At 37.6% G+C, this 25,021-nt stretch overlaps 1 protein-coding gene across 1 annotated transcript in view; it reads left to right on the plus strand.

Annotated features, from left to right (window-relative positions):
- dock1 (dedicator of cytokinesis 1) overlaps nt 1-25,021 on the plus strand; it is a gene marked incomplete in the record, with an annotated part of 178,335 nt that overhangs the window by 36,889 nt on the left and 116,425 nt on the right. The window contains 9 exon segments of the mRNA XM_036217180.1: nt 4,230-4,328; nt 5,402-5,474; nt 8,010-8,113; nt 8,517-8,700; nt 14,485-14,582; nt 15,341-15,430; nt 16,131-16,231; nt 16,305-16,433; nt 20,909-21,017. Of these exon segments, the coding sequence (XP_036073073.1) occupies nt 4,230-4,328; nt 5,402-5,474; nt 8,010-8,113; nt 8,517-8,700; nt 14,485-14,582; nt 15,341-15,430; nt 16,131-16,231; nt 16,305-16,433; nt 20,909-21,017 (987 nt within the window).

The raw sequence follows: 25,021 nt of genomic DNA on the forward strand, positions 1-25,021 counted from the left end.
TACCTGTCCTGCATCCCCCCATTGAATTCATTTGGAGCGGTGCTACATAAAAATACATAATTCTTACCAATGTCCTTACTAACCCTATGTTCTGTGTACTTTCTTAAATCTGAAATGTTTTCTTCAAGCTTGTAATGACCTTTTTATCTGCTGGCAGGAAAAAGTGTTGTGGGTAGGCATTGTCTTCATTTGAGCTGTCAAGGATACGTCTACAATTAACTTCGCTGTAGTGCAAAGAAAACAAAACAAATGCACAAAACACCCTTCCTTTGAGGAAGGAGGGGTTAAAGGACGTGGCCTTGATCTCTGACGGAGCTGAGCACGGTTCTGCTTGTTTCTTTGTTTGGGAGCAATTAAAAAGTGGATGAAATTTGCCTAACAAATGTCTTTGCAGTTCAAGGCGGTCAACACTTTTCTTGTTAGGCAGAGTCGGCTCCTACAGTCCCTGATTTAAAGACCTGTTTTATCTTTTATGTGAGACCGCTGTTATTACCTGACGTCTGTTAATAAATGGAATTGATGAGAGTGCAGTCCTTTCCTTTCGCCTTAAGCCATTTTTCTTTCCAATTAAGTAACTATAGAGTATTAAACCTCTTCCCTACAGCATCACAAGTAACCAGGACACGTCACCAATTAGCATAGTTTGCATCTTTTTGATCTGTGGGCTCAGTAAATCCACTTCGGTCTCCAGTGTGAAGTGAATTCAAGGGACATTATAGCTTTTCTTATTGTTATATTTCCTTTTTTGAGAGTAAAAAATGTTTTTCTTTTGAGAACCGAAAGAAGGAAATGTGCTTTATGATATTCAGGACTAAAGTTTGCGACTTTCTCATTTGCTCAAATCACAAGTTTAACTTTAGACTATCAGTTTAACTAAAATTGTATCTGAACATTTGGATCTATCAAAACCCAAAGATCTAAACTGAGCATTCTTTTCTTTCAAACAGTGTTCCATCCTTTGTCTTCGTCGTTGTTAGTGAGCTTCCAGCTTTGTCTGGATAATCCATTTATTGTGTCCAGCCAGAGACACACCTGTGCAATAATCACACTCCCTAATCAGTACCTTGATATGCCGCACTTGTGTGGATTAGTTCGACAAAGGCAAAATGCTCACTATAGCAAAGATTTTCACTCAAGGAATTCAAAATATTTCGTGGAACAATTTTTAGGTCTGTAAACTTGCCCCATAGATGGGAGCAAAAGCATTTCTATTTTTTTGTTGAGTTTATTTATCCGTGTGAGAGATGCACCCTCTGTATAAAGTGGAAACTAATAGGATTTTATTGATGTTTCTGTGATTTTGGGGCTACAGTCTGCAGTGAACTGATTTACACCTAATTAAAGTACCTAATATAGCCGAGTAAGGGCTCTGTAATTGAAGCGAAAGAGCATTTGGAAGTAATTTGAGATGACAGATTACTGTTAGGAAGGAGTCTTCCAGCAAACAGTGAAACCGGAGAAAGGTCCATTACTCCTGGTTGCATCAATTAAGCTCATTAGCCCTAAATTGGGGAGCTTTGTCAGAGATTTGGCCCAGCAGGCTGAGGAAGTGCAAGAATCAGTGGTGATCTTCATGAAATGCAGCCCTGAAGCCAACACTCCTAATGACTGATAGTCACTTATTGAACATAATGAATGTAACTTGGAGACATGCTATATACATAGTAAATGATCTTCTATAGACTCAGTACTTGGAAACGGCATAGTTGAATTTACAAATATACAAATGGTTAGAAGTTGAAAATGTGCGGTGCATCTCATTTCAGGTAAATAGACTAGAAAATATAACATTTCTCATAGATGATTGTTTTTTGACTTTTTGAGCACCTCCCGATACGGAGTCCCGATCCAATACTTTTGTAATGCAAATGAAATGAACACATCCAGGTTGTTCCTGATGAGTATTTTATTCACCTTCTTTTATTATTTAACATTTTAACTGTGCACTTTTGCGAAGCAGCTCGAACAATCAAGTAAAAATAGTAAAAGTAAAAATAATTGAAAGTTGTATCATAAAAATAAATGATAATTAGTGATGTTCGAAAGAACTAGTAAACATTTTTGATCGGATGTGATCCATGTCTTTCAAAAATTCCTAAAAATTAAAAATTACTTAAAAAAAATAATGTTGTTGTAGCATGAATATTATGATTATTTATGACTACCTCATATCAATGTAACCATTTATGTGTTTTTGAGAGATTATGTTTGTTTTTTGTTTTTTTCACTTTTTCCCTGAGTCTGCACTTTGTAGACAGTTCCTTAGTTGCTGTCTCTCTGTCGGAAGCATAGAAAAAGCAATTCTCATTAACAAAGAAGCAAAAACTAAATCGTTTTTCTATTGAAATGCCTTTGAAGGTCGTCGTTTGTGTTAAGACAAACCGATAGAGACTCTTGCTGTCAGTTTTAAATGTTTATTAAGAGTTTTTGAACCCGGAAGTCAGAATCTGTGAATATTTCTCTAATTTTACCAAACTGTTTTTGTGCGCCTCATATTTAAATTAGTGCTGTTATGATCTCTTCATAATATACAGACTCCTAGTAGAGTATCTATGTGTAATGATAAGCTTGAAATATGGGGCTGATCGAGTCTGAAACTATGTGATCGGGTCAGATTTTGCTATCTGATTAAACACGCTTTTAAAATAGATATAAACTATTGAGTTATATACTAATTGAGTAAATGATACATGATGATTTTAAAGCTAACTATATAATTTATTCACATGCATTATTCTACCGTCCTTCAACTGTATCTAGTTAAATAGTATAATGAATTAGATAACCAACACAAGTTACAACAAATCTAATTTAGGGTTTGTTGCTGTTATGTGTCAGTTAAGTTCATCCATGTCAAGTGAATAAAAAAGCAGTCAATCCTGAACGTGAGATGTGGTGATTGTATTGAATGGTGAACGAGCAGCTCCTTGTGTTGTGGTCATCCTGGGTGGTGGAGCTTTGGTTTCTGGTTTGTTTAGCCTTCGGGTCACTGCTAACAGGTCAACTCCTCGCTTTCCTACTGGGTTTTTAATTGGCTGACGGGATGCTTTGCGTCTGAGAGAAAGGGCACACTGGGGTTTCATGTGATTGGAATTTCATTGTATGATTAAATAGAATAAACAAGTTTTTGTTTGGATATGTTTTATTGTTTACTGTTTTGCCTAAATAAGACACTGATCTCCATGCAGGCATGGTTTCTGCTCTGCATGTGGAGTTTGCATCATAGATGGATGACGCACAGCCAGACATGCAGAGCATGGATTTGCTGTTCAGTCTCATATCTTTATTTCTTCTGTCCTTTTACTCTCTTCCTTGCTTCCAAACAGCCCCCCTCCCTTCCTTTATTTCAAAAAGAATTCATAATGCTTGAGGCAGGCTAGTGATACTTTTCCCTTTAGTCTTTTTTTTTATCCATATCTTACCTGCAAGCTTGGGCTTCAGCCATCACTTCCCCCCAAAATCTGAATCTGTCTGGAATCCTGATCATGTATTGAAAGGGTTGATTTGCGAGATGTAGCACCTGCCCCCCACCCCCCTGTATCTACATTGCACAGCTGGGGGACACGGGGTCTGTTATTCTTCATAATTGCTGGTTGTCAGAAACCATTAGTGTAGGAGTATTTCAGAAGGAGTACACTAACAGACCGGGGAGTCAGCTGGAGTAATGGGAGGAAAGAGGTGCGCTGCCTGCCTGAGCAGATTGCTGGGAAACGAGGCACGTGTGCCACAAGGTGCCGATCCGTCTTTGGTGCCAGCTCCCCTTCAGTATTTTACATACGCACCCTGACCTGTTGTTGAGATGCAGCGCGTCCCAGTAGGGAGACCAATTTCCATGGATGGATCCATCAGCACCAGCTGGTCCACTTTCCCCATGCCCGGCTTCCCTTTTTGTCTCTCTGCATGGAGGCCCCTGCAGGTCCTTTTTAAATAATTGATTTCTAATTTATTATTTCCACAATGCTGTCATGAGATTGGCAGCCAGCACACAGGTGCTCATGCATACGCTGAAGTGCATCCTGACTGTTAAAAGCCATTCTGCTAGATTACGGTTTTTTTTTTTATGCCCAGAGGGGAGCACATTGTGGGAGAGAGAGTGAGTCTCAATTTCCACATCCCCGTCGACGCGCTTAAGTTTTGATTGACTCATAATAGATCGGCAATCATAAACAATGCTCCGAAAAGCAATTTTATTCACTTTCACTTAGCATGTTGTCTTTCTCCTTGTACAGAATGTGATCTTCCCTGGAGCTGGAGAAAGTGGGATCACTGAGTACAAGTCTATCATCTACTACCAAGTGAAGCAGCCACGCTGGTTTGAGACAATAAAGGTATGCTCCTCTGCTCACATATAGAGTTAGTTCATATCTTACTATCCTCATCACCATTTTCTGCAAAAACCACAGCATACTAGTTATTAAAATTCATTAGTCTACCCAGAATAGGCTTTTTACTGCCAGTAATTTGTAGAGGAAGATATTTAATATTTGCTGAGTATTGACAAGCTAAATACTGGGATAGTTCTAAGCCCATTTGACCTGTCCGTTGCAGATAAAAGCACTTAAACACGCTGTTGCTCTGCATTATCGGTTGGCAGGGCTGTTCAATAGAGGTTTGATTACCAAGACTTTGGTTGTGATCAGTAATTCAGAAGTGAATATAGGGGAAAATGGGGCCAAAACACATAGCAGCAGTTCATGGATAAGAAGAATACACAAGTTTTGACCCTTGTCGCTTTAAAGTCCCACTCCAATTATTTTTTTAGTTGTTTTCAGTGGCTTTACAATTACGCTTATTTCGTTTTTAGCCAAAAAACTTTTAAAAATATTGTTTTCTAGGACTTAGTTACTACAAAGTGGCAGTAATTCATTAGAAATTTGCCTCTGAGTTGTGGGCGGTACAAGCCTGCCAACATTTCCCATCATCCCTTTTTTAACACTCTCTCCCATTAACTTACAGCCCCACACAACCCTAATCTGACATTCCCGGTGCAACAAAGTTTGCAAGCAATACTGGAGCTATCCAACTGTACAGTTTTGAGCCAGATGCCAAATCAGAAAACCAAAGTCGTACACGGATTTATGGGAATGGACTGGAGCAGGGAGCTAGTGGCCTTCCCAGCACATTTTCCATGTCACAAATGCTCCTTTTTTTAACTGCAGTTCTTTGTCTGCTCCTAATTAAAAAACTATTTAAATGAAGAAATACAATTTTCAGCTGAATTTTCTTTATTTATGTTGTCCATCATCAGAAAAATTCCACAAGTTATTTTCTACAAGTCCTGTTAATCAAATACTTTTTATAAGTAATTTATTTTTGCTAAACCTGCTGGATTTATTAAAAAAATGCTTCATATTTACTAGAAGGTAAATATTTTATAGTCCACTTTTCTGCCTTATAACAGGTTGCCATTCCTATTGAAGATGTGAATCGAAGCCATTTGCGTTTCACCTTCCGCCACCGCTCATCACAGGACTGTGAGTATGACTGTATATGTCAGTACAAAGTGTAAATCCAGATGAATTAAGGTGATGCTCGGATGATCAGCTTTTATCAACATGTCACTTCATCAGTGAATATTGTAATAAATATATTCAGTCATCAATTGCATCACCACAAAGTGGGTTATTTGAGAAAATCTTTATTATTCACACAATTCAGAGTACATAGAAGGAAATAATCATAGAAACATGCCACTCCAGTCCTTATCTGTTACTGCTGTACTTTTATACTTCCAAAATTCTCCAAGTGTGTTTTCTTCTCACCTGCATGAGGGTGTTTCAGTGGGAATTTCCAGGTCACAGAGCTCAGCCCCAGTTTATCATCCTCTTGGAAAGCCCTCTTGTCATGCTTGAGTCCTCACTTCTCTGGAGACTAATGCTGTTAGGAAGCCTGCTTTTTGAAAGTCTCAGATTTTCCGTTATCTGGCTGCAATGGCTACTTTGGAAACTTTCCCCAAGTGACTCTGAGGCTGCAGCAGCATTCTGATGTGTCACACTGCTGCTTATTACTGAAAGGTGTAATAGCTGGGCTCTGTTGGATTTGTCTGTGGTTTACCGAAAAGCCGGAAACATTCCAGTCAGTGGCTGTGTTTACATAAAAGAGAGACGAGATGATGTGCACAGATTTCAGTCGACAAGCAGAGCTGCTGGATATTCCTCCTAAAATCTAAAAAATAACCCTCCTTAAAGTTATTTTTTCCAGTTTGTGTTGTTTATTTATTAAAATATGAGAAAGCTAAAAATTTCTTTAGCAGAAAATAAATAGTTTTATGTTTTATAACCTTTATGCAGGTGAATTTTTACACTTTTAGGCCCATCATTTCAATGTAGTGTTCACTTTAGTGTGTGTTCGTCTCGTTTTTGTCACCTCCTTCTACATCTTACTGAATTCCCTGAGTATTTTTAACATTTTTATCACATTTTTTTTACGCTGGTACAGCAAAATCATGAATATATCTTGTAATATATAAAGAATGCTGAAACAACCAAAATACAAGTGGTAGGGAGGATGTGAAGATATATGAAATAAACATGAACTTGTGTATTTTTTTGATCCAGCGGCACGGGCAACAAGTACACAAATACCAAACAGATTTAGACTGAAAGAAGCTCAGAAGTACCTTAACAGAAAGTGAGAATATTGAAGGCCCAAACAGAGTTTATGGAATGTCAACAAAACATATTTTTTTTGCACAGTGTGTGATGTGAGAGGTTTTTTTTTTTGTTAGGAAAAATACTGCAGTTGGGAAAAATGCAACTTTAGTTCACCCTGTTATTTTAATGATAATTTGTATTTATTAAGTTGTGTCTGCATGTGTTAATAATAATAATAATAAATATTATAAATGGCTATTATTTTTTTTTTCTATTATCTTATGCCCTAGAATTTTAGTTACATATACACAAAAAAATTTCAAAACAAAAGCATGATCGAATTTGGTAAAGCTGTTACACAAGTTCTATTTTATTGATGTAAATTGTATATTTTCAACTGGCAATCTAATCAGAGTTTAAGTAAAATTATTTTTGTGCACAAATGTTCCAGCTTTGACAGTCTTGCAGGCCTTTAAAAAGCCTCACTTTGCTGTCATCTACTTAAGTCCTTTCCACTCATTCCACTGCGCTCCTAGCTAGTTGTGAACATTTCTTGGAAACACAAAGTGACAGAGAGGCTCATCGACGCCAGTGGTGGAGTTCATGTCCTCGGTATCTCAGTTCGCCGGTTGAGCATAAGGCCAGCTCGACGCAGACTATCACACAGACTTTGCTCTCCTTCATGTGACAGATGGCTGTGATCGCAAACGTTGCCTTGACTTTTAGACATCGCCAACTCTTCTTTGGCGCCATGACTCCGCCTCATGAGTTTGGCTATAAAAATATGAAAGTGATGTAGTGTTTAAAAAAAAAAAAGTCCCCCTTTAGAGGCTTTATTCTGCATAACCTTCATGCAAACTCGCCCCTGAATGGCTTCCAAAATCTTTTTTTTTTTTTTTTTTTGTGAAAGTCACCCTATTCTTCAAAAAGTTGTAAGCTCTTTGCTCTCCTCAGGAAGTCACTAATACATTTGAAGAAGCTGAGAGGCATGACGTGATTCCTTCGGTCGTAGTTTTTGAGGTCGCATGCGGAAAACCAATAAGGGGATCTATGCAGATGGAAAACAAGAGATTATCATCTTCCTGCACGTATATTTAAGCTCGTTGATCCGTCATATAAATCCAAATGCCTTGCTTTGGGACAAAGCTATAGGTGTTCCTGGTTTATATCCTCTCACTTGCGAACATTCTCATGCATGAACATGATGGCATAGAACTATTTAGAATAAGAAAACTTGTCAACTCTGGAATTGGTTTGTTAGATCAGCTGAAATAGAAGATTTTTCAAGAATTTTAAAAAAATCCAAAATGACGAAAATCATCCAGATTTCACACTTTTCACACTGTTAAAATTCAAGTGACTTAAAAGAAAAATCTCAATTGTTTACCTGGGTTCTGTGCCTGCTTTCTCCTCCAGCTAAAGACAAATCAGAGAAGATATTCGCCTTGTCTTTTGTGAAACTGATGCGGTATGATGGGACCACTCTGAGAGACGGTGAGCACGATCTCATCGTGTACAAGGTAAGTAAATAAAAAAAAAAAACCCTTTAAGGTTTTGTTTATTATCTGCCTACCTGTTGGGGCAGGGACCTAAGAACTAAAAAGAGGGAATTAGAGCTCACATTTTTCAAGAATTGTCCTTTTTTGTGCTCCTAAGCGATTTTAGAGGTAGCATATAACAGCCCTCACAAGAAAATCCAATTATGTTTCAATTAAAATCTCTTACATAATGATACCTTTGTGTTCTGGTTCCTATTTGTGTCAATTAAAAAGTTAATGAAGAAAAAATGCACCCTATTACATTTTCGCTCTAATTTTTTGTCACTCTTCTTATTTGCGATGCTTCCTTGATATATACTTACAACTTTAACTTGAAATTGTAGTTTTTAAAAAATGTAAATAAATTGTTTGTGTGGATAAACAGGCAGAAGCCAAAAAGTTGGAGGACGCGTCCCATTATTTAAACCTGCCCGCCACCAAGATGGAGATGGAGGAGAAGGGCTACTCTACCACTGGGAAAAGCACTCAGAACTTGGGGACCTGCACGATCACCAAGGACTACTTACAGATCTCCACCTTGGTCTGCTCCACCAAACTGACACAAAACGGTTAGAACTTTCTATTTTTTCTTCACCTTTTCTTTTAAAATGTTTGCTTTGAAAGTGTATCATCCTCAACTTGTGATGGTTCTAAGAAGGTCTACACTTACTAAGCTGAAGGAAGCTTCATCCCTGCCCTTTTGTTGATGGATTAAGGCTTTTGGCGTATTGTTTTCCCAACAGTCTTTATACATTTTTAAAAATCGCTGCAGCCATCAATAAAATCCTTCTGGGACAGGCTGACATTTCCAGAGTGTGCTCATAAAATGGTGAGGAGCCGGCTCACGGTGTCTTAAGTGGTCAAATACTTCCAGACCTAATTTCACAGTTACTTTGACAAAAAAAAAACAAAAAAAAACAGTCTTCTTAGTCGTCTCTTTTGCTGTCTTCTTTATGGCGTTTTTTTATTCGTAGGGTTGGACGACCGCTTCAGTCATTAAAACAAAGGCTTTCTTATTTTTCCCTGCTTTGGGAAATGAAGTAACAACCAAATAAGTCAAGGTTAACTTTGAGTGGAACGCTAATTAGTTATTTTACGTGTCAAAAATAAAGGCCTTATGTGATTATTCATGGTTGATTAATGATAATTTACAACCATTAACCCCTTTATGACCTACCGGTCATAGGAAAATATGCTATTACCTTTCAAATTATGATATTTGGCTTCATTGTTTTTAGACACAATTTAAAAAAATGATAAAAATCAGTAAACACAGGACTTTGTACTGTATGTGAACTGAAGCACAATCTTGCATCCGTAGATTGGATTTTATTTTGCTATACTGACCATTCTTACATGTGATGATCCATTCCTTCATCCCTCTCTGAGGAGAAGTTTTTTCTCCACCAGCGGCTGAATCCAGGAGCCCCTCTGTGACCCAGAGGCCAGGTTCTGGTGTCTAATGAAGACCTGAAAGGGATGTATTCTTAATTGTGACTGTTCTGGATGCTGCACCGATTACATGCACAACCAAGGCCCATAAAGCTCCAGTAATGAAGCCACTGTAGAGCTCAGAGAGGCTTTAGTCCGATCACTCACACATGGGAAAAGTTTGTTAAAATGCCTCTGAAGATGATGTAAAAGGGAGAACGATTCCATGTTGCTGCAATGTTCCCGCTGAGACTTGTTAACTTTAGTCTGTGGTATGACCTGTCATTTAAATACAGCTAAACGACTGCCCCTCCCTCTCTCGTTCCTCGTCTTAGGGGGATGTTGGTGTCATTGAGCGATCTGTTTCGGTTACAGCAGGAGAGCCTTCTGATTACGTTTGGCAGACATGTAAAATTTGTATGTGGAACTGCTGTGTCAGCTCGAATATGTGCTGCTCTGTGTCCACCAAGGTTTCAGTCCTGGTCCTTAAATCCATTCCTTTCCTGCCACCTGTCTTTAGGCAGCTCTTATCACATTTGAAAACATTACTTTATCATATGAATGAGAATAAACCCCCTTCTCACTACCTCAAAATTAAGGCAATAATTAAGACAATTATAAAGATGGCCCCAAATAGCAACATACTTTCACTATTTGCCTCAATGATGGCCAAAAGAGGCACTCACACTCCCTGAAGTGACAATTGTGGTACGATGTGATGGAGCATTTTCATTCATGGTCAGAAAGAGGATGGCTTCTATGATGTCTCTGAAGTACGAACATGCAGGGACTGAGCCATCTACATTAACTTAATTGATTTTGTCCTGATTGGTGACGCCTACCCAGACTGTTTCACCTCCTCTACCTAAGCAAACCCTGGGGACCATGTTGACCTCAGCGTATCGCTCACCTCACCGTCCCCAGCAATGCTGACGACAATCCTTTCTGTGCAAGATGACCTGACACTCATCAGTGAAGAGGACGGTAGACCATTGTTAATTTGTCGAGATCACATTGTCTTGTACCCACTGCAAACGTTCATGGCGGTGTCTTGGGATCAGAGGAGTCATCTGCAAGGGTCAACTGGAATTTAAAGAGGCCAAACCATGATTTTTGTTGTCTTTCAGAGTAAACTATATCCATATATATGATCACATATTACCTTGAACCACTGAAAAGCATATTCCTGTGAGAAATGCGGACAAGCTTGGGTCTAGGATGACGTCATTAAAATGGGCGGCATCCGCCGCCCATTTTAATGACGTCATCCTAGAGCCAGCAGTGTGTCCCCATTTCTCAAACGAATATAATCCAAACGTCTTCAAAGATGGATGCACATACCATACGTTATTAGGCCTAGCCTAGACTGAGGGCGGTGCTGTCAGAGCAGACTCTTCCTGAAAGGAACTATCTCATGATGTTACGTCGGATCGTGAGGACCCGCTCGTTTTCGTGGTTATTGGAGGGGGTTGTTGCTGAGATTGCAGGTTCTTAGAGGATTACTCAGAATGTGTGCACGGATCAAAATATCGCTTTTGGGTTCTTTATAGTGAGGAATGAACAGTATAATGCCGTTAAAAGCTCAAAAAGTAGATTTTTCATGGTGTGGCCCCTTTAAGTTGAAGCGGTGGTTGTGAACGGTTTGTCTGGAAGCCCTAGTACCCCTCACTTCTGGTAAACGGACCTGTAGATTACATAAGGACCTATGCACGATATATAAGTGCATAAGTCCTTACGTTCTGGTAATAGTTTCTATCTGTCACAAACTGTGCAGTAGATCTGTGTCTTGATGCAAGTTCAGCTAAAACATCTGACTGCCTACGACCATCCTGAAGGTGCACTACAGCCAGGTGGTGCTGCTCGTCTGTTAAGTGACATTGTACTGTATATTCATGGCTGTTTGAATAAAGACCTAGACTTACTGGTAAAATTTGCTTTTTATACCCACAGAATGTTAAAATATGCCACATTTAATATTTTTTCTATTAGAATTTTTGATTTTGGCCCAAAATAAGTAAGAACATATAAGTAAGAAAGCACAAAACGAGGTGCGTCTATCTCCCCAATACAGTTCAGTCCCTGTCCTAAAAATCTATGAAGTGAAACAATGTAGATGAGTTGACTATTGAGTTTTTCCCTCCATCACTAACTTATTGTGAGTAGTTTAAATGACTGGTTTAAGTGTTAAATTACGGCAAATTATGATCAAATAGAGCAAAAGCTATAGTGTGTTTTAATTTTTTTTTCAAATGTTGATTAAAAAAATTAGTTATAGGAGCCTCTTTTGTTTATTTTTATTCTTAAGACTTTTAAAAGTATGTCCTAGACTCAAAAGGAGTTTAATGTCTGCTCTATTGTGTGTCTGACAACAAATGAGGAGCTGCAGTTCTCTGTAACTCAGTAATGTAAATTCAAGCTTTATCATAGTTTCTAAAAGTGATATTTAAAAAGAAAAAGTAGCTTCTGTTTGTGTAATATGTAAAACTCCTGTGTGTCTAAGTAAAAAAAAGAGATACAATTGTGTCTATTACTGCCATTTGTGCTGAAACAGACAAGTCTTTTCAGGGGTTTTAATAATCCTGAAACAGAACAGACAGGTTCTAGAAACATGTTTTTTTTTTTTTATTCTTTTAAGCCTGTTTGGTTCTTAATGCTACGTTTTAGTGGCTAAAAATTACCACATCCCTGCTTTTATTCTGAGATTTCTTTGAAAGCATCATTTTTACAAGTATTACAAAATTGCTTTGATTAAAGACAATTAAAAAGCAATATTTTCATGTGATTTTGAATTAACCTTTAAAAGGTTGAAAGTCAGAATTATCTGTAATGAAGGGTCTTAGGGAAAATAAACACTCTTTTAAAAGTAATTGGATTAATAACCACCTAAAAGGGTTTTTGGTGAAAGATTAGCCTCTATTAAGCAATTTGATTTTCATTACCAACTCTGTGTAAAGATATTTTTTTAATCAGTGTCTTGTCATCAGAAATAAACATTAACATATTTGTCTACTGTTGTGTGACTTTCTTGACGATTTAATAAAATATTACCGCTTTAATTTATGTTTCGCTCTAAAACAAGTAGTTTTATTCCATCCATGTGCGTAAAAACTCAATCACACTTTAAACGAATTCAGCAATCTTGGTATTAAAACGCTCAGCTCATTCACGACATTACTGCTTCTACTTTTTGTATTGTTATATTATATTGTTATATTCCTTGTACTGTTGCAATTCATATATTTTGCTATTTTTTTAAATTTTACACTGTTTTTGTGATTTTTTTTTTTCAAGCCCCATAACAACGAGAGATTTTTCAAATACTATGCATTATCACAGGTTATGAAACTTTTCCAGGTATTTTAACCTTTATGTTAAATCTTACATTATATGTTTAACTCATGATCACCTTTTTAAGTGCATCTTCTCAAGAAATGTATCCTTAGATTCATTTAGTCAAAGAGGAAGAAAGATATCTTTGAAGGTGTCTTGCGACACACTGTTGCTTTATATGTGCGACACCTCAAAACTGATCACAACTGAGATGAAGCTCTGATTTTAATTAAGCTGGATTTATGCAGGCGCTCTCTCGGTGCTTGAAGCTTAGCGGTGTGGCTGCTGGCTCTTCCCTGGGTATTTGCAGCGTGCATCACTAAACGGAGGCTAGAGAAGAAACCCAGATGTGGTGACAGCAGAGCTGGAAGAGAACCTGACCACGAGAAAGTTCTTTACATCCCACTGCTATGTAGCTTTGAAAAAACAAATTATTTTAAAGCAGGAAAAGCTGATTTTTACATGTATTTGTTCAACTTACCAGCTACATGCCAAACTGTTACTTGGAAAAGAGAAAAAAATGGTTTGAAGCAATGTGAATTGTATATAGATATTCAGAGGATTATGTGAAGTATTTTGAGTTGAATTGATTAACTCCACTTTTCATCTTCCTGTTTTGGAAAAGCTTTTCATTGTATAGAGAGTCTTATTTTCTATTTGCTCAAAAAAAAAAAAAAAAAAAAAGAGTGAATGGATTTCCTTCACTCGTATCCCACAGTCCCGTGCGTTGCAGACAGTTGCTTCTCTTAACAGCTCCGACCCGGTGGGACCAAGCTGCCAATGATTCATCCTCGCTCTGATCTGTTTGTGTCTCTGAGGTGCTAAAGCATCACTTTTCAGATCCATATTTTCTTGGGTAGAATGATGTCTGCTGCTGTGGACAGGTTTCTTTGATTGCGCGTCGATGGGTTGTCAGGTTTGCAGGTAATTGACATCCATCATTGTGTCACTGTGCTTGACGGACTCTCGCAGTAGCCAATAGACACAGGCAGCAAAGCCTGGGAGCTGCTGTGGCTGAAGCAGAGGGGCTGCTTTCCTCTGCTACACGCTCATAATGGGACGCTTTATTGGCTTTAGAGCGGTTTGGCTCTAAACTGTCAATCATATTTGAACCACAGCCCAAAAAAAATGTTTTTTCCTTGATTCTTGTAACTAAGGTCTTAGTCACAACTGCTCTTACAGGTTAGATACTACCCTCCTCAAGCTCAGAGAACCAAAAAACTTAACAGTACCCATACGGGTGCATGTGACTAAAGCTTTAAACTGAATAGTTTTTTTTTATCACTAAATTAAATATGAAAGTAATCAGTGAGAAACTTAACTTTGAAAGAATTTCATAGATGAAGTTGTTTAATTGAAAGTAGGAATGTCCTTGCCTTTTTTTCAGTATACAGAGTTTATTTTAAAATTACTCAAAAAATCTAAAAAATGCGTTTCATATATCTTCACTTCTATCTTGGGTGGATCGTTTATAAGTAGAGTTCTTTGATTTGGCGGATTTTTCTTGTTGCTGAATTAATTACTCTTTTAAAATGTCTAAAAGTGACCGTGACCAACACAATGCAACATTTTATCTCTTTTTTTTCCTCTAGTTGACCTCCTTGGCCTGTTAAAGTGGCGCTCCAACACCAGCCTCCTGCAGCAGAACCTCCGTCAGCTGATGAAGGTAGAAGGTGGTGAAGTCGTAAAGGTGAGAGCCATCTAAAATAAAAAAAATAAGGAAAATAACAAAAAAAAAGGCAAACCTGTAATTGTTTAGATGGATATACCTAAATGAATTAAGCAATTTTGCTACTAGTAAGTCAAAAACAGCAGTCAAATTAATTGACCTACCTAAGAAACTTATTTTTTTAGAGAATTTGACATAATTAAAGACCCCCTCCTATGAAAAGTTGTGTTTTTGGTGTTTGATGGAGGACATATTTAAATAAAATTTTGCTTAAAAAGAGTATTTCTTCATTCATATCAGTGTGATTAAGGGGCAGAGTTAAGTTGTTGCATGGAAAATACACTGAGTGGGCCACAAGCTCCATTCTGATGCATCCATGTACATCTTTGTTTTCCTTGCCTGAGCTGGATCTGGCTTTAAACTGTACGCCTGGATAGCTCAAATGTTGCTCGCCAGTTTTGTTGCACCGGTACTGTAGTTTGGGGGTGTGAGGGGCTGTAAGCTAGCGGGAGAGTGTAAACAGATGGATGATAGGACCACCGGGATCACTTTAACAATGGATTATAAGATGATTGGCGTGAGTCTTTAAAAGGCAGATGTAGCACTTCAGTTTTTTATTTATTTATTTTTTTGCATTATGTGCACTTTGCAGTTTTCATTACCAAATCAATTAGTTCTGTTTCTTGCCTATTGAAGAATTTAGCAAATTATGGCATGCCATAGGGGAAGTTATTTTCTTTTTTCAATGTTTTACCATTTTATGTTATTTACCTCCGCAGTTTTTGCAAGACACCCTGGACGCTCTCTTCAACATCATGATGGAAAACTCAGACAGTGAAACTTTTGACACCCTGGTGTTTGATGCCTTGGTAAGAAACATTTTCAGAGATAATATAAAAAACAAAACTAACAGATGTCCTCAAACTCTTAATGTGCTAAAAAAAGTGTTTTATTAAGTGTTTGCTGCCATTAGCCGTGTCCCTGAATTTAAAAAGAAAACAAATTTCCTTTTACCTTCAAAAATGGAAATCATTAAAACACAAATTCCACAAGAACACATCAAGGCTTCTGCTTATGTGACGCATATCTGAACATTTTTAATCAGTGTTTGCAAAACAAATGATTTTTTTTTGGCAGAATGTCAGGTTTACCTTAGTTATTGTAGCATGTTATGGGATGTCTTTGAAAACTAGTTAAAATGAAACCATCATGATCCCACAAAAATGGGTAAAGAATCACAGGAATTTGTCTCCTCTTTCACATTTAGGTCATTCTAAGTTTAATTTAAGTGTCATTCCTATCTGGAATCCACCACCTCACATCAGAAGGTGCATCTCAGGATAGCCATTTTTCCTTGAAAAAAAAAAAAAAAAAAACACAAAAATTGCATTTTTGGGTGAGATTATCTGCAGGCCACAAAATTGAGAGAAAATAGCTTTCTGCTCAAATGTTGTCTTGTGTAATTTCCCAATCTCTTTTGGCATACTGAGTTAGACGAGTACTGTCGGGCTTTCTTCATTATGTGGCTCGTGGTGTAAATTTAAATGAGTGTGTTTTGTTTTCTGACAGGTGTTCATCATTGGACTTATAGCGGACAGAAAGTTCCAGCACTTTAACCCTGTTCTTGAGACCTACATACGGAAGCACTTCAGTGCAACGCTGGCATACACGTGAGCTCCTTTGATTTAGTAGAACAATACGGTGTCATGTTGCGATTTGATCTCTGTGAATTTGTGTTTGCAGGAAACTGACCAAAGTTTTGAAGAATTACGTGGACAATGCAGAGAAACTGACCGAACAGCTGCTGGGAGCCATGAAGGCTCTGGAATACATCTTCAAGTTCATCGTGCGCTCCAGAGTCCTCTTTAACCAGTAAGTAAAACCTTAAATCGTGAGTTTTTACAGCAGCCACAGTCTGGGTTTAATAAATCCTGAAATGTTTCATGATCCCTTTTGACCCTTTCCCACACACAACGCCAAATCATTATTCTTTGCTAATATTTGTGTGTTTTTTATAATTGGCTGGGGAGATTCTGTGTGTCTAATAATGGTGTGAAGTCAGCGGAGGAAGCTGCGGGGTGACTCGCTGGCTGATGTGAGATCCTGCACTAATTAAGTGTGAAAAGTTTGATTGGATTTCTGCTCGCTGTCTGGAAGACCTTCTGTCCTTTAGCCCCACTTCCACCACTGTGGCAACATCAATCTAATCCAGACGTGTTCAGAGATTAGGAGGAGTTCCCTATAATGTTAGAGAACAGCCTGTCCTGCAGTCTTATAAAAAGAAAAAAAATGTGGATGTTTTGATGCCTTAAAAATGTCTGAAAGAAACATTCCTAAACAGCTTCCATTTTAATACTTTTTATGATATAATAGCAAACACATTGTGGAATAGAAAATAATGCATTTTTTAATCAAAATCATAAAACCTGTGTCAACGTTTAGAAGAGCTGCAGTAGTTCATTAGAAATCAGTGGCGGGCCGTGCATTTCACACCTAGGCCTTCAGTAGTGCTCCATCTGAATCAACCCAACCCTCAATAACTATTTTATGGCTATAAAACTTCTACTGCAGGTACAACTGCGACACACATAAAAAAGCATAAAAAAATAACCTGATAAAATTGCAATAATATTTTGGTATATAGCAAAATTTTACTCACCAAAAATCCGGATTATTTGTACACAAAATCCATCCTTTCTTTCCTCAAGAAGATTTCAATCACTCTGTCGTGCAGATTATCCGTGCGTTTTAGTTCCATCAAGAAGTCCTTTTCTATCGCCATGGAAGCTAATGCTGAAAGTTGAGCCTGCCCTGACGTATTTCTGGCATAAGTTTTAATTCGCTTCGGGGCTGAGAATGTCCGTTTAACAGAAGCAGTGGACACGGGGCTTGCTAGCTTCGGAGTTGCCCGACCCCGCTTAACAATGTCCAGCTTTTCTTGAAAAGTCCGTCTTGAAAACGGCTTTGACAGTAAGTCTGCAACCAAATCCATTTCTTCTCCTCCTTCAGCCATTGTGGATTGACAAACCAGCTATTAAATTCGATATATTTGCCTGTGCAGGTCGCTACAGATTCAGTTTACCAGGTCTGCCTAGTACACTCTCCGATTATCCAATCACAGCGCGTGAAAATCCTGACGTTTCCGTGGGCCTGCTAGCTGGCCTATCACGTGGTCTCCTCCAGATCTGATTGGTTGAAGCAACAGTTTGGTGGACCATTATTTTATGCTACAGGGCCCGCAAAACTGATTGTGAAGGCCTTCAGGCAGATTTCTTTGACCCTAGCAACAAATGGTGCTGCAATGTGATTGGTTAATGCTTAAATAGGAAAATACACGTCTGGAAGCAGCGCAACCAGGGAGACAGCAATGAAAGGACGAAGACAGAGCATTTGGAATTATAGAATACGTATTCACGGAAAATAATAATTAATATCAGTCTGTGATTCAGATATTTTTAGGCCAGCAGAGAAGGCCTTGCAGGCCCTGACGGCCCGCCACTGTTAGAAATTCAACTCTGAGTTGTGAGCGGGGCTATTGGTGTGTAGAGTAAGCTTGCACCTAGTGCTGGGCGATATAACGATATATATCGTGTGGACGATAGAAAAATCTCTATCGTGGCATTTCTCCTCTATCGTCTATATCGTCTCTAAGCTAATTTGATCAATTATTATGCCAAATATACCATTAAATAGCCTGACACAATTGTGCAGGTGTTGCCTCGTCAATGTGTACACAAAACATTTATAAAAGTGAAAATAAAGACAAATTAAAAAGATAATCTTCATAAAGAAACTTCTTAACATTCTTTTATTCACACGCATGCGGGTTTTACGACACGCAGACAGATATACAGATGAGTCAGCCCAAAAAGAAGCACTTTCAGCAAAAGAAGAGGCGTCTGTGATTTGGTTGCATTTTGGATTCAAGACGTCCGACACGGAGCAGAATACTGCAGTATGTAAACAAGCTAGCTAGGAGGCTATTCCCGCGCCGATGGTAACGTAACAAACCTTCAATCACTTAAGGAAAGTAAAAAACAAAACAAAAACATGAACATATGAGATTACAAAAAATAAGAGATAGAGCAAGCTGTAGAACAAGACTGTAACAAGTATTCAAACACTTGGATTCTCGCGATCTGCTCCCGAAAATACGACTCCGAAAATTTGCGACGTTTAAAATTGCAGATTCAGTGTCATAAAATATTTATTGGTCTGGAATACAGAATAATGTTGGATTTGAAGCTGAAAGGGCTGCGCGACTTTCACCAGAAGTAAACAAAGCTTAGAAATAAAATGTCGGTGAAGCTTCCTGTTTTCAAAATAAAACTAGCAAATGCTTCTTTATCCATTCAGAAAATAAGTCACATAACTTCCCTTCACTGAATTAAGTTCTGAGAACAAAATAGCTTTAACATCGGAGCTTTAGCTCCAGTGTTTATATTGTTTTAGTTATAACTCTTCCAACAGTTGATACAATTGACTAAATTCTAGTAGAATTTTGTTCAAAAATTGTTTTTCCATTCATAAACATGAAACTATTGTGCACTTTAAAAAATATTTTTCCTAAACAGTATTTTTTTCACATTCATTTTAAATACCTTTGATTTTTTAAACTAATGTGAAGGCTGCAGTCTATCAGCCACATCTGTTGTCATTGGATTTATTTTGCTGCACAAAAATGTTTGTTTCTCAATAGTGACTATTCAGTTATCTGTCACTTAAAATAGTCAGAAAAGTAAGCTATGACAGTTTTTCAGAAAAAAGCTGAAAATATAGTTTATTGTTGTATATCGTGATATATATCGTTATCGTGATATAAAATATTTTATGTCGTGATATACATTTTTGTCCATATCGCCCAGCACTGCTTGCACCCACTTCCCATCATCCATTTGTTTAGACCAGGGGTGGGCACACTACGGCCCGTCAAACTATTTATTCTGGCCCGCCAAACTGGAATAAATTAAACTGATAATCCTTATTAATGTTTTATTTTCCAAGTATTCCTGATGTCTAACCATATATGGGGCATTATAAATACATTGACCTTTGTTTAGGTGCAGAAATGTACTCATGTGGTGTAGGAAACGTTTTTTTTTCTCTGATATTCATGTGTTTTCCAGTCGGACAGTCATTTTTCCAATTATTTCGACACTACCTGAACGTAGTATTTCTCTAAGTTTGCGTTTTTCCATAATGGACATCAACCCATTAGCGTAATTAGCACTAAAATGAGAAAAAAAAGTCACAGTTTTGAAATAAAAATACAAAATGTTTTGTTTTTAAAATGTATATATTATCACTCAAAAAATTAAAGCATAATTCTGTCCAAATTCCGTGTTATTTGTTTCCCTTATGTGATGGGTTATTACGCACTTCCTCATAGTCTGGCCCTTCTGAACTACTTTAAGACTTTTTGTGGCCTACCAGTGAAAAAGTTTGCCCACTCTGGCTTAGGCTCTTTCTTGCTAGCTTACAGTCCCTCGGAACCCCAACCTAATGGCAAATAATATCGGAGCTATCCAGTCGTACAGTTTTGAGCCAGATGCCAGTTCGGACGAGGAAAACAAAGACTTAGATGGATCTATTTGTCTACAAGTGGATGCATCAGAATGGAGTGGAGCCGAGAGCTTGTTGTTTGGTGTTGTTGTTTCTCCGTCAAAGCTACAAGCTTTGTCCAACTGTATTTTTTTTGTCTGATCGAAATGATCAGAAATGCTTTTTGTTTTTTCTCATATATGTCCTCCACCATGAGATGAATGCCATAAAAATATGTAAAAAAAAATTTTTTTTTTTTTGATTGGAGTGGATCTTTATTAACCCGTTTGTGGACATTTACAATTACGGAATGAACAAGCTGTTTTCTGCAGGCAGTTAGCATTTGGATTCTGCAGGATTTGATCTGCACAGAGGACATTAGTTGTTCCACACCACAAATAGATAAAAAAACAACAAATAAACAAAGAAAAAAACAAAGTAAAGCTAGTGAACCCTGACGTGACATTTGGCTTTCCTGTCCCTCGTAATACATTATCATGGATCATTAATTTTTCACAGTTTGTTTTCACATGGAAACAGGCAGGTGCTTCAGGGTCCTGTCACGTTGTTTTAAATGCTAATCCGGCTGGCAGCAAGAGTGAAGTCTGCGGTTCCGATCCAAGAATATTTGCTCTGATTACACACAAGGGGGGGCGAGGAGCTTCAGCTGACTGTGTTCAGTGATTTCACAGAGAAGCATCAAACCTGCGTTGTTTCCACTGTGGGCTGGGCTATTTGCATAAGGCTGAGATGAACAACAGCCTCACGAGTCTCTGCCAGAGTAACTGTGCTTCATTTCCTCCCAGGCTCTATGAGAACAAAGGGGAGGCCGGCTTCATGGAGTCCTTGAGGAACCTTTTCACGTCCTTTAATGACATGATGAACAGTAATTCAGAGAACACTGGCATGGTGAAGGTAGGCTGGTTATCACTCAGGTCCAACTGTGTGCTGTTTCTCAAGCTCACTGCCAAGAAATGTCTAATGCTGCATGAATAGTAAATGAGTGTGAAGAGTAAATAAATCAGGTGTGATTATCTTTGAATGGCATTTTCTCTACAGAGGTGATGCATGAATCTTATTAGATGTGATCTATGGCAGTAGCTTATTTCTACTTCTTATTAAAGCTCTTTCTGTCATTGTTTCCTTGTCTTTTTCACTCTTTTTCTCTTTGAACTTGTTGATGTTGTACTAAAGTTTTGGGTGCAGCACCATGTAGACGAAAGAAACTGGGAAGTTTTCTACTTAAACCAATCCAAACAACTTTATAGCTTCTGATGCTTGTTGGAAAGATTTTGAGTGGCTTTTTTCAGCATTTCACCAACTGGACCAATCAAAGCTGTTCATGCTACACATTCTCACTCCCAACCCGTCATATATGGACGTATGTGGTTCGGGGTTCCTCTGTGCCACTTTTTTAAATTTTGGATGTCCCAAACTCTTTATTTTCTTCCAGATACAGAACCGGTACTGGTCCGGGCTTGTCCATGTCCCGCTACAAGTACTGGTACCGGTCCACGTCTCAAGGGTTGGAGACTTCTGATTAGAGAATGCATTATTTCCCTGTCTGTGGCCCGGTATCAAGCGGCCCTCGACTGATAGAAGGAGGTTGGGGACCCCTGATGTAATGGGAACAGCCAGCATGTCAAAAAACAATGAGTTGGGGACACCCAAAACATCAAAAAGTGACACGCAGGGGGCCCAAACCATACGTCCATACATGACGAGTTGTGAAATGACCGGTGCTAATATAATGTTGTCGCAGTCTCACTGTTTTGCGGATCGCGACACAACACTGTGTTCTGCAGTTGACTGGCTCTAGACGTCATCAGTTGATGTCCTCCATGCCACATCTCCTTGACAGAATGCAGGCTACTAGATTTACATAAAAGTCCAATTGCAATGAGATCTTTGTTTTGATTCTATAAAACTTGACTTCTTTGTTTACACATGTTTAAACTTTAAGAGTCTAAACAAAAAAAACTGAAAATGTTCATGCCTGTTTGAAAAGTTGTATAGTGTGTAGTTGTTTTTTTTTCACAGCCTTAAAGCATCTTTTCACTTGTTGCAGGTTATTTTTTTGGATGCGATAAACAAGGAAACACTTTATGTCAATTTGGTTTTTCCATAGTCAAAAGACATTTTAGATGGATATGTGGCCATTTTAAGCTTTTAAGAAAGCTGTGGTATTTCATTTATGTATGTAAATTGTTTCCTTTTCCAAGTCATCGCTGTAAGCAACAAACTGTTAGCTTTTTTGTACGTTTTTTTTTGTTTTAAGTACAGTGGTCCCTCGTTTATTGCAGTAGTTATATTCTAAAAATAACCTATGGTATGTGAAATTTGTGAAATCTTAATTTTTTTTACTAGACTTATCAATTTTTTAAGGCAGACATGGACATTTGAACTGTTTTCTCTCTTGTTTAAACTCACATAGTTAAAACTTTAACTAAATAAATAGGTCCAGTATCAAAGAAAGGTCTGATTGCGATTAAAGATTTATGTCAAATCTTCAATGCTGAAAGTATTCTGCACAGAAATAAAAAAGGCATGGAGGAGATTGATTGGCAATTCTTTACAGCCAATAAGGATGCAGAAACTGCAAACAAGTTAGCACTATAAAATCTGCAAAACTGTGAGACCACAAAAAGTGAACCGGGATATAGTGATGAAACAGTATATTTATGCTTTAAAGTTCCTTTAATGATTTTTGGTAATAGATCCATATGATTAACAAAACAATTTCTCTTTTGTTGATATTTCCTCATTTTATAAGTTGGATGGAGTGTAAACTTTATGCTTAAAGTCATGAACTTAATATTAAAAGTGATGGTTAAATAAATATTTTTTTTAATGCAGTATTGTAGTCCATCTCGATGCTTTCAAACACTTTTGTTATCGTCATCTTTAGTATCTCTGTCATGTGTTGATTTCTGTTGTTGGTCTTTTCCTCTCCATGTGTTTGTGTTTTTCTTCTCTGCATTTCTCTCTGACCCTGCCTGTCCCGATGTCTGGCTCTCGTCTGGCCTTCTGCTCTTTAGCTGCTTCTAAAGGTATTTACTTCTTTCCCCTTTCCTTTCTCCTGTTCTTCTTTTCCTTTATTTTTTGTACAATTTCCTTTCCCTAAAGTTGAAACTCCAACGATGAATCGAACATAAACAAACCCGGACATGTTTTCTTCTATTTTTGTTTCCTGATGCTGCCCTCCAGGCCACACAAACAGTCAGTTACCTGTACCAATGCTTTTAGAGATAACATAATCACAAAGTGCATGCAGCTAGGAAGGCCTACAGTAGATGCCTGTGCACAGTCAACCATACGAGAAGCTCAGTAGTCAATTAGAAGTCAGTTGCTGTGTAATTGGGTGAGATATTAGCTTTACTGTCAGTAAATTAAAAACTGATCTTGAGGAACGGCCTTGAACCCGAAGATTCCCTGATTCCTCTTAAATCCACAGCTGAAGAACTTATTTAGAAAGGCATTTATAAGTCTATGAAGTAAACTGAGCTGTGATGGACAAAAAACCCTCCAATCTGCTAATTCACAAACATGTAAGTCATGATGAAAGCAATGGAGGGGCTACTTTTGACAAAATGTTTCTGCACAACAGGCTGATCTGTGTTTAATGTAGAGTACAAAGCAAAACAGTTTTTTTAGTCATTTTAGTAAAAAAAAAAAAAAAATGTTTTTGTTTGTGATGGAAACACTTGAGCTTCGCACTGTTTTCTGCCTTTATGCCTGCAGAAAGGAAGAGACGTTCGGCATATCAAAGCACTAAAAATATCTAATGAGATCAGAGTGGATTAAAGCATTTCAGTGTCACAAGTTCAGAGTTTAAAAAAAGTATTAACAAAAATTTGGTAGAAGAGCATTTTTCCTTTGAAGTTGGTACCTATTGATGTTTGCTAGGATTTCACATCTTGACGTGTTCTGAAGTTTTCCATTTACAATTGAACTTCACTTATTATTTCAGAGATTTAACTCCTCAATGGTAGAATAGGAAAGCTTTATTTATTTTGGGTCAATTTGGTCAAATCAGTCGTGCAATATACATGCATATCATGATAAATGTATTAGTTAAAAAAAGTGCAGTGGAAGATGGACATCTTTTACCTTTTGAGCATTTAGAGACTACATCAATAAGCTTAGCTACCAATTAAAAAATAAATTAAAAAAAATTAAATTAATTAAAAAAACGTTTTAAACAATCTGCTAAAATTAAATTAAAACTATTTTAAACTATTTTAAGCATAACCGCACTCATAAAGTAGTCACCATATGAGCAAAACGTCTCAAGTATTTCAGCTATTTATTTACTTTTTTATTAAATCTAAAACAAAGTAGTGTGTATAAGCTTTTTCTCTGTTACTTGATAAAAAATAAAAAATTGAAGCTAAAAACAGCCATTCTACTAACACTAAAGCCCAGTTGGAATTAAAGCTCACAGCTGTGGCACACATGTCCTGATTTGTTTTGGGATTCGGGCTTTGGCCACCTGACGTTGTGAGCGGATGTTATTGAGTTAAAACTATACTTTATGAGAAACTGATGCCTCTACGTTAAGTGCCGGTGAATATTAAATAAAGTAACCCTATAAAACCACTTGTATCATATGTGATACAGGCATTTCTGAGACCCCTGTCTCATTATCATGATAAAACGTTCCTGAAGAACCGATTTAATAGTCCATGTGTTCTGTCCTGTAGTTCATCATCAGTCCACTGGGGGCAGTAGAAGGGCTTTCCCTGCTCATTTCAAAATGGCTGCCTACGTAAAATCTCAAAAACACATTTGTCGGGAAAAAGTTTAGCTAATTTTCAAACCATATGGTGCGAATAGCTCATCTATTGTTATGCATTTTATTAAATAATTACCTGCTGTATTGAAGAGTACAAAATTTATTGAGAACTAGTTCTTAATAA

The sequence above is a fragment of the Oryzias melastigma genome, linkage group LG19 (genome assembly GCF_002922805.2).
Source record: "Oryzias melastigma strain HK-1 linkage group LG19, ASM292280v2, whole genome shotgun sequence".
Classification (NCBI taxonomy): Eukaryota; Metazoa; Chordata; class Actinopteri; order Beloniformes; family Adrianichthyidae; genus Oryzias; species Oryzias melastigma.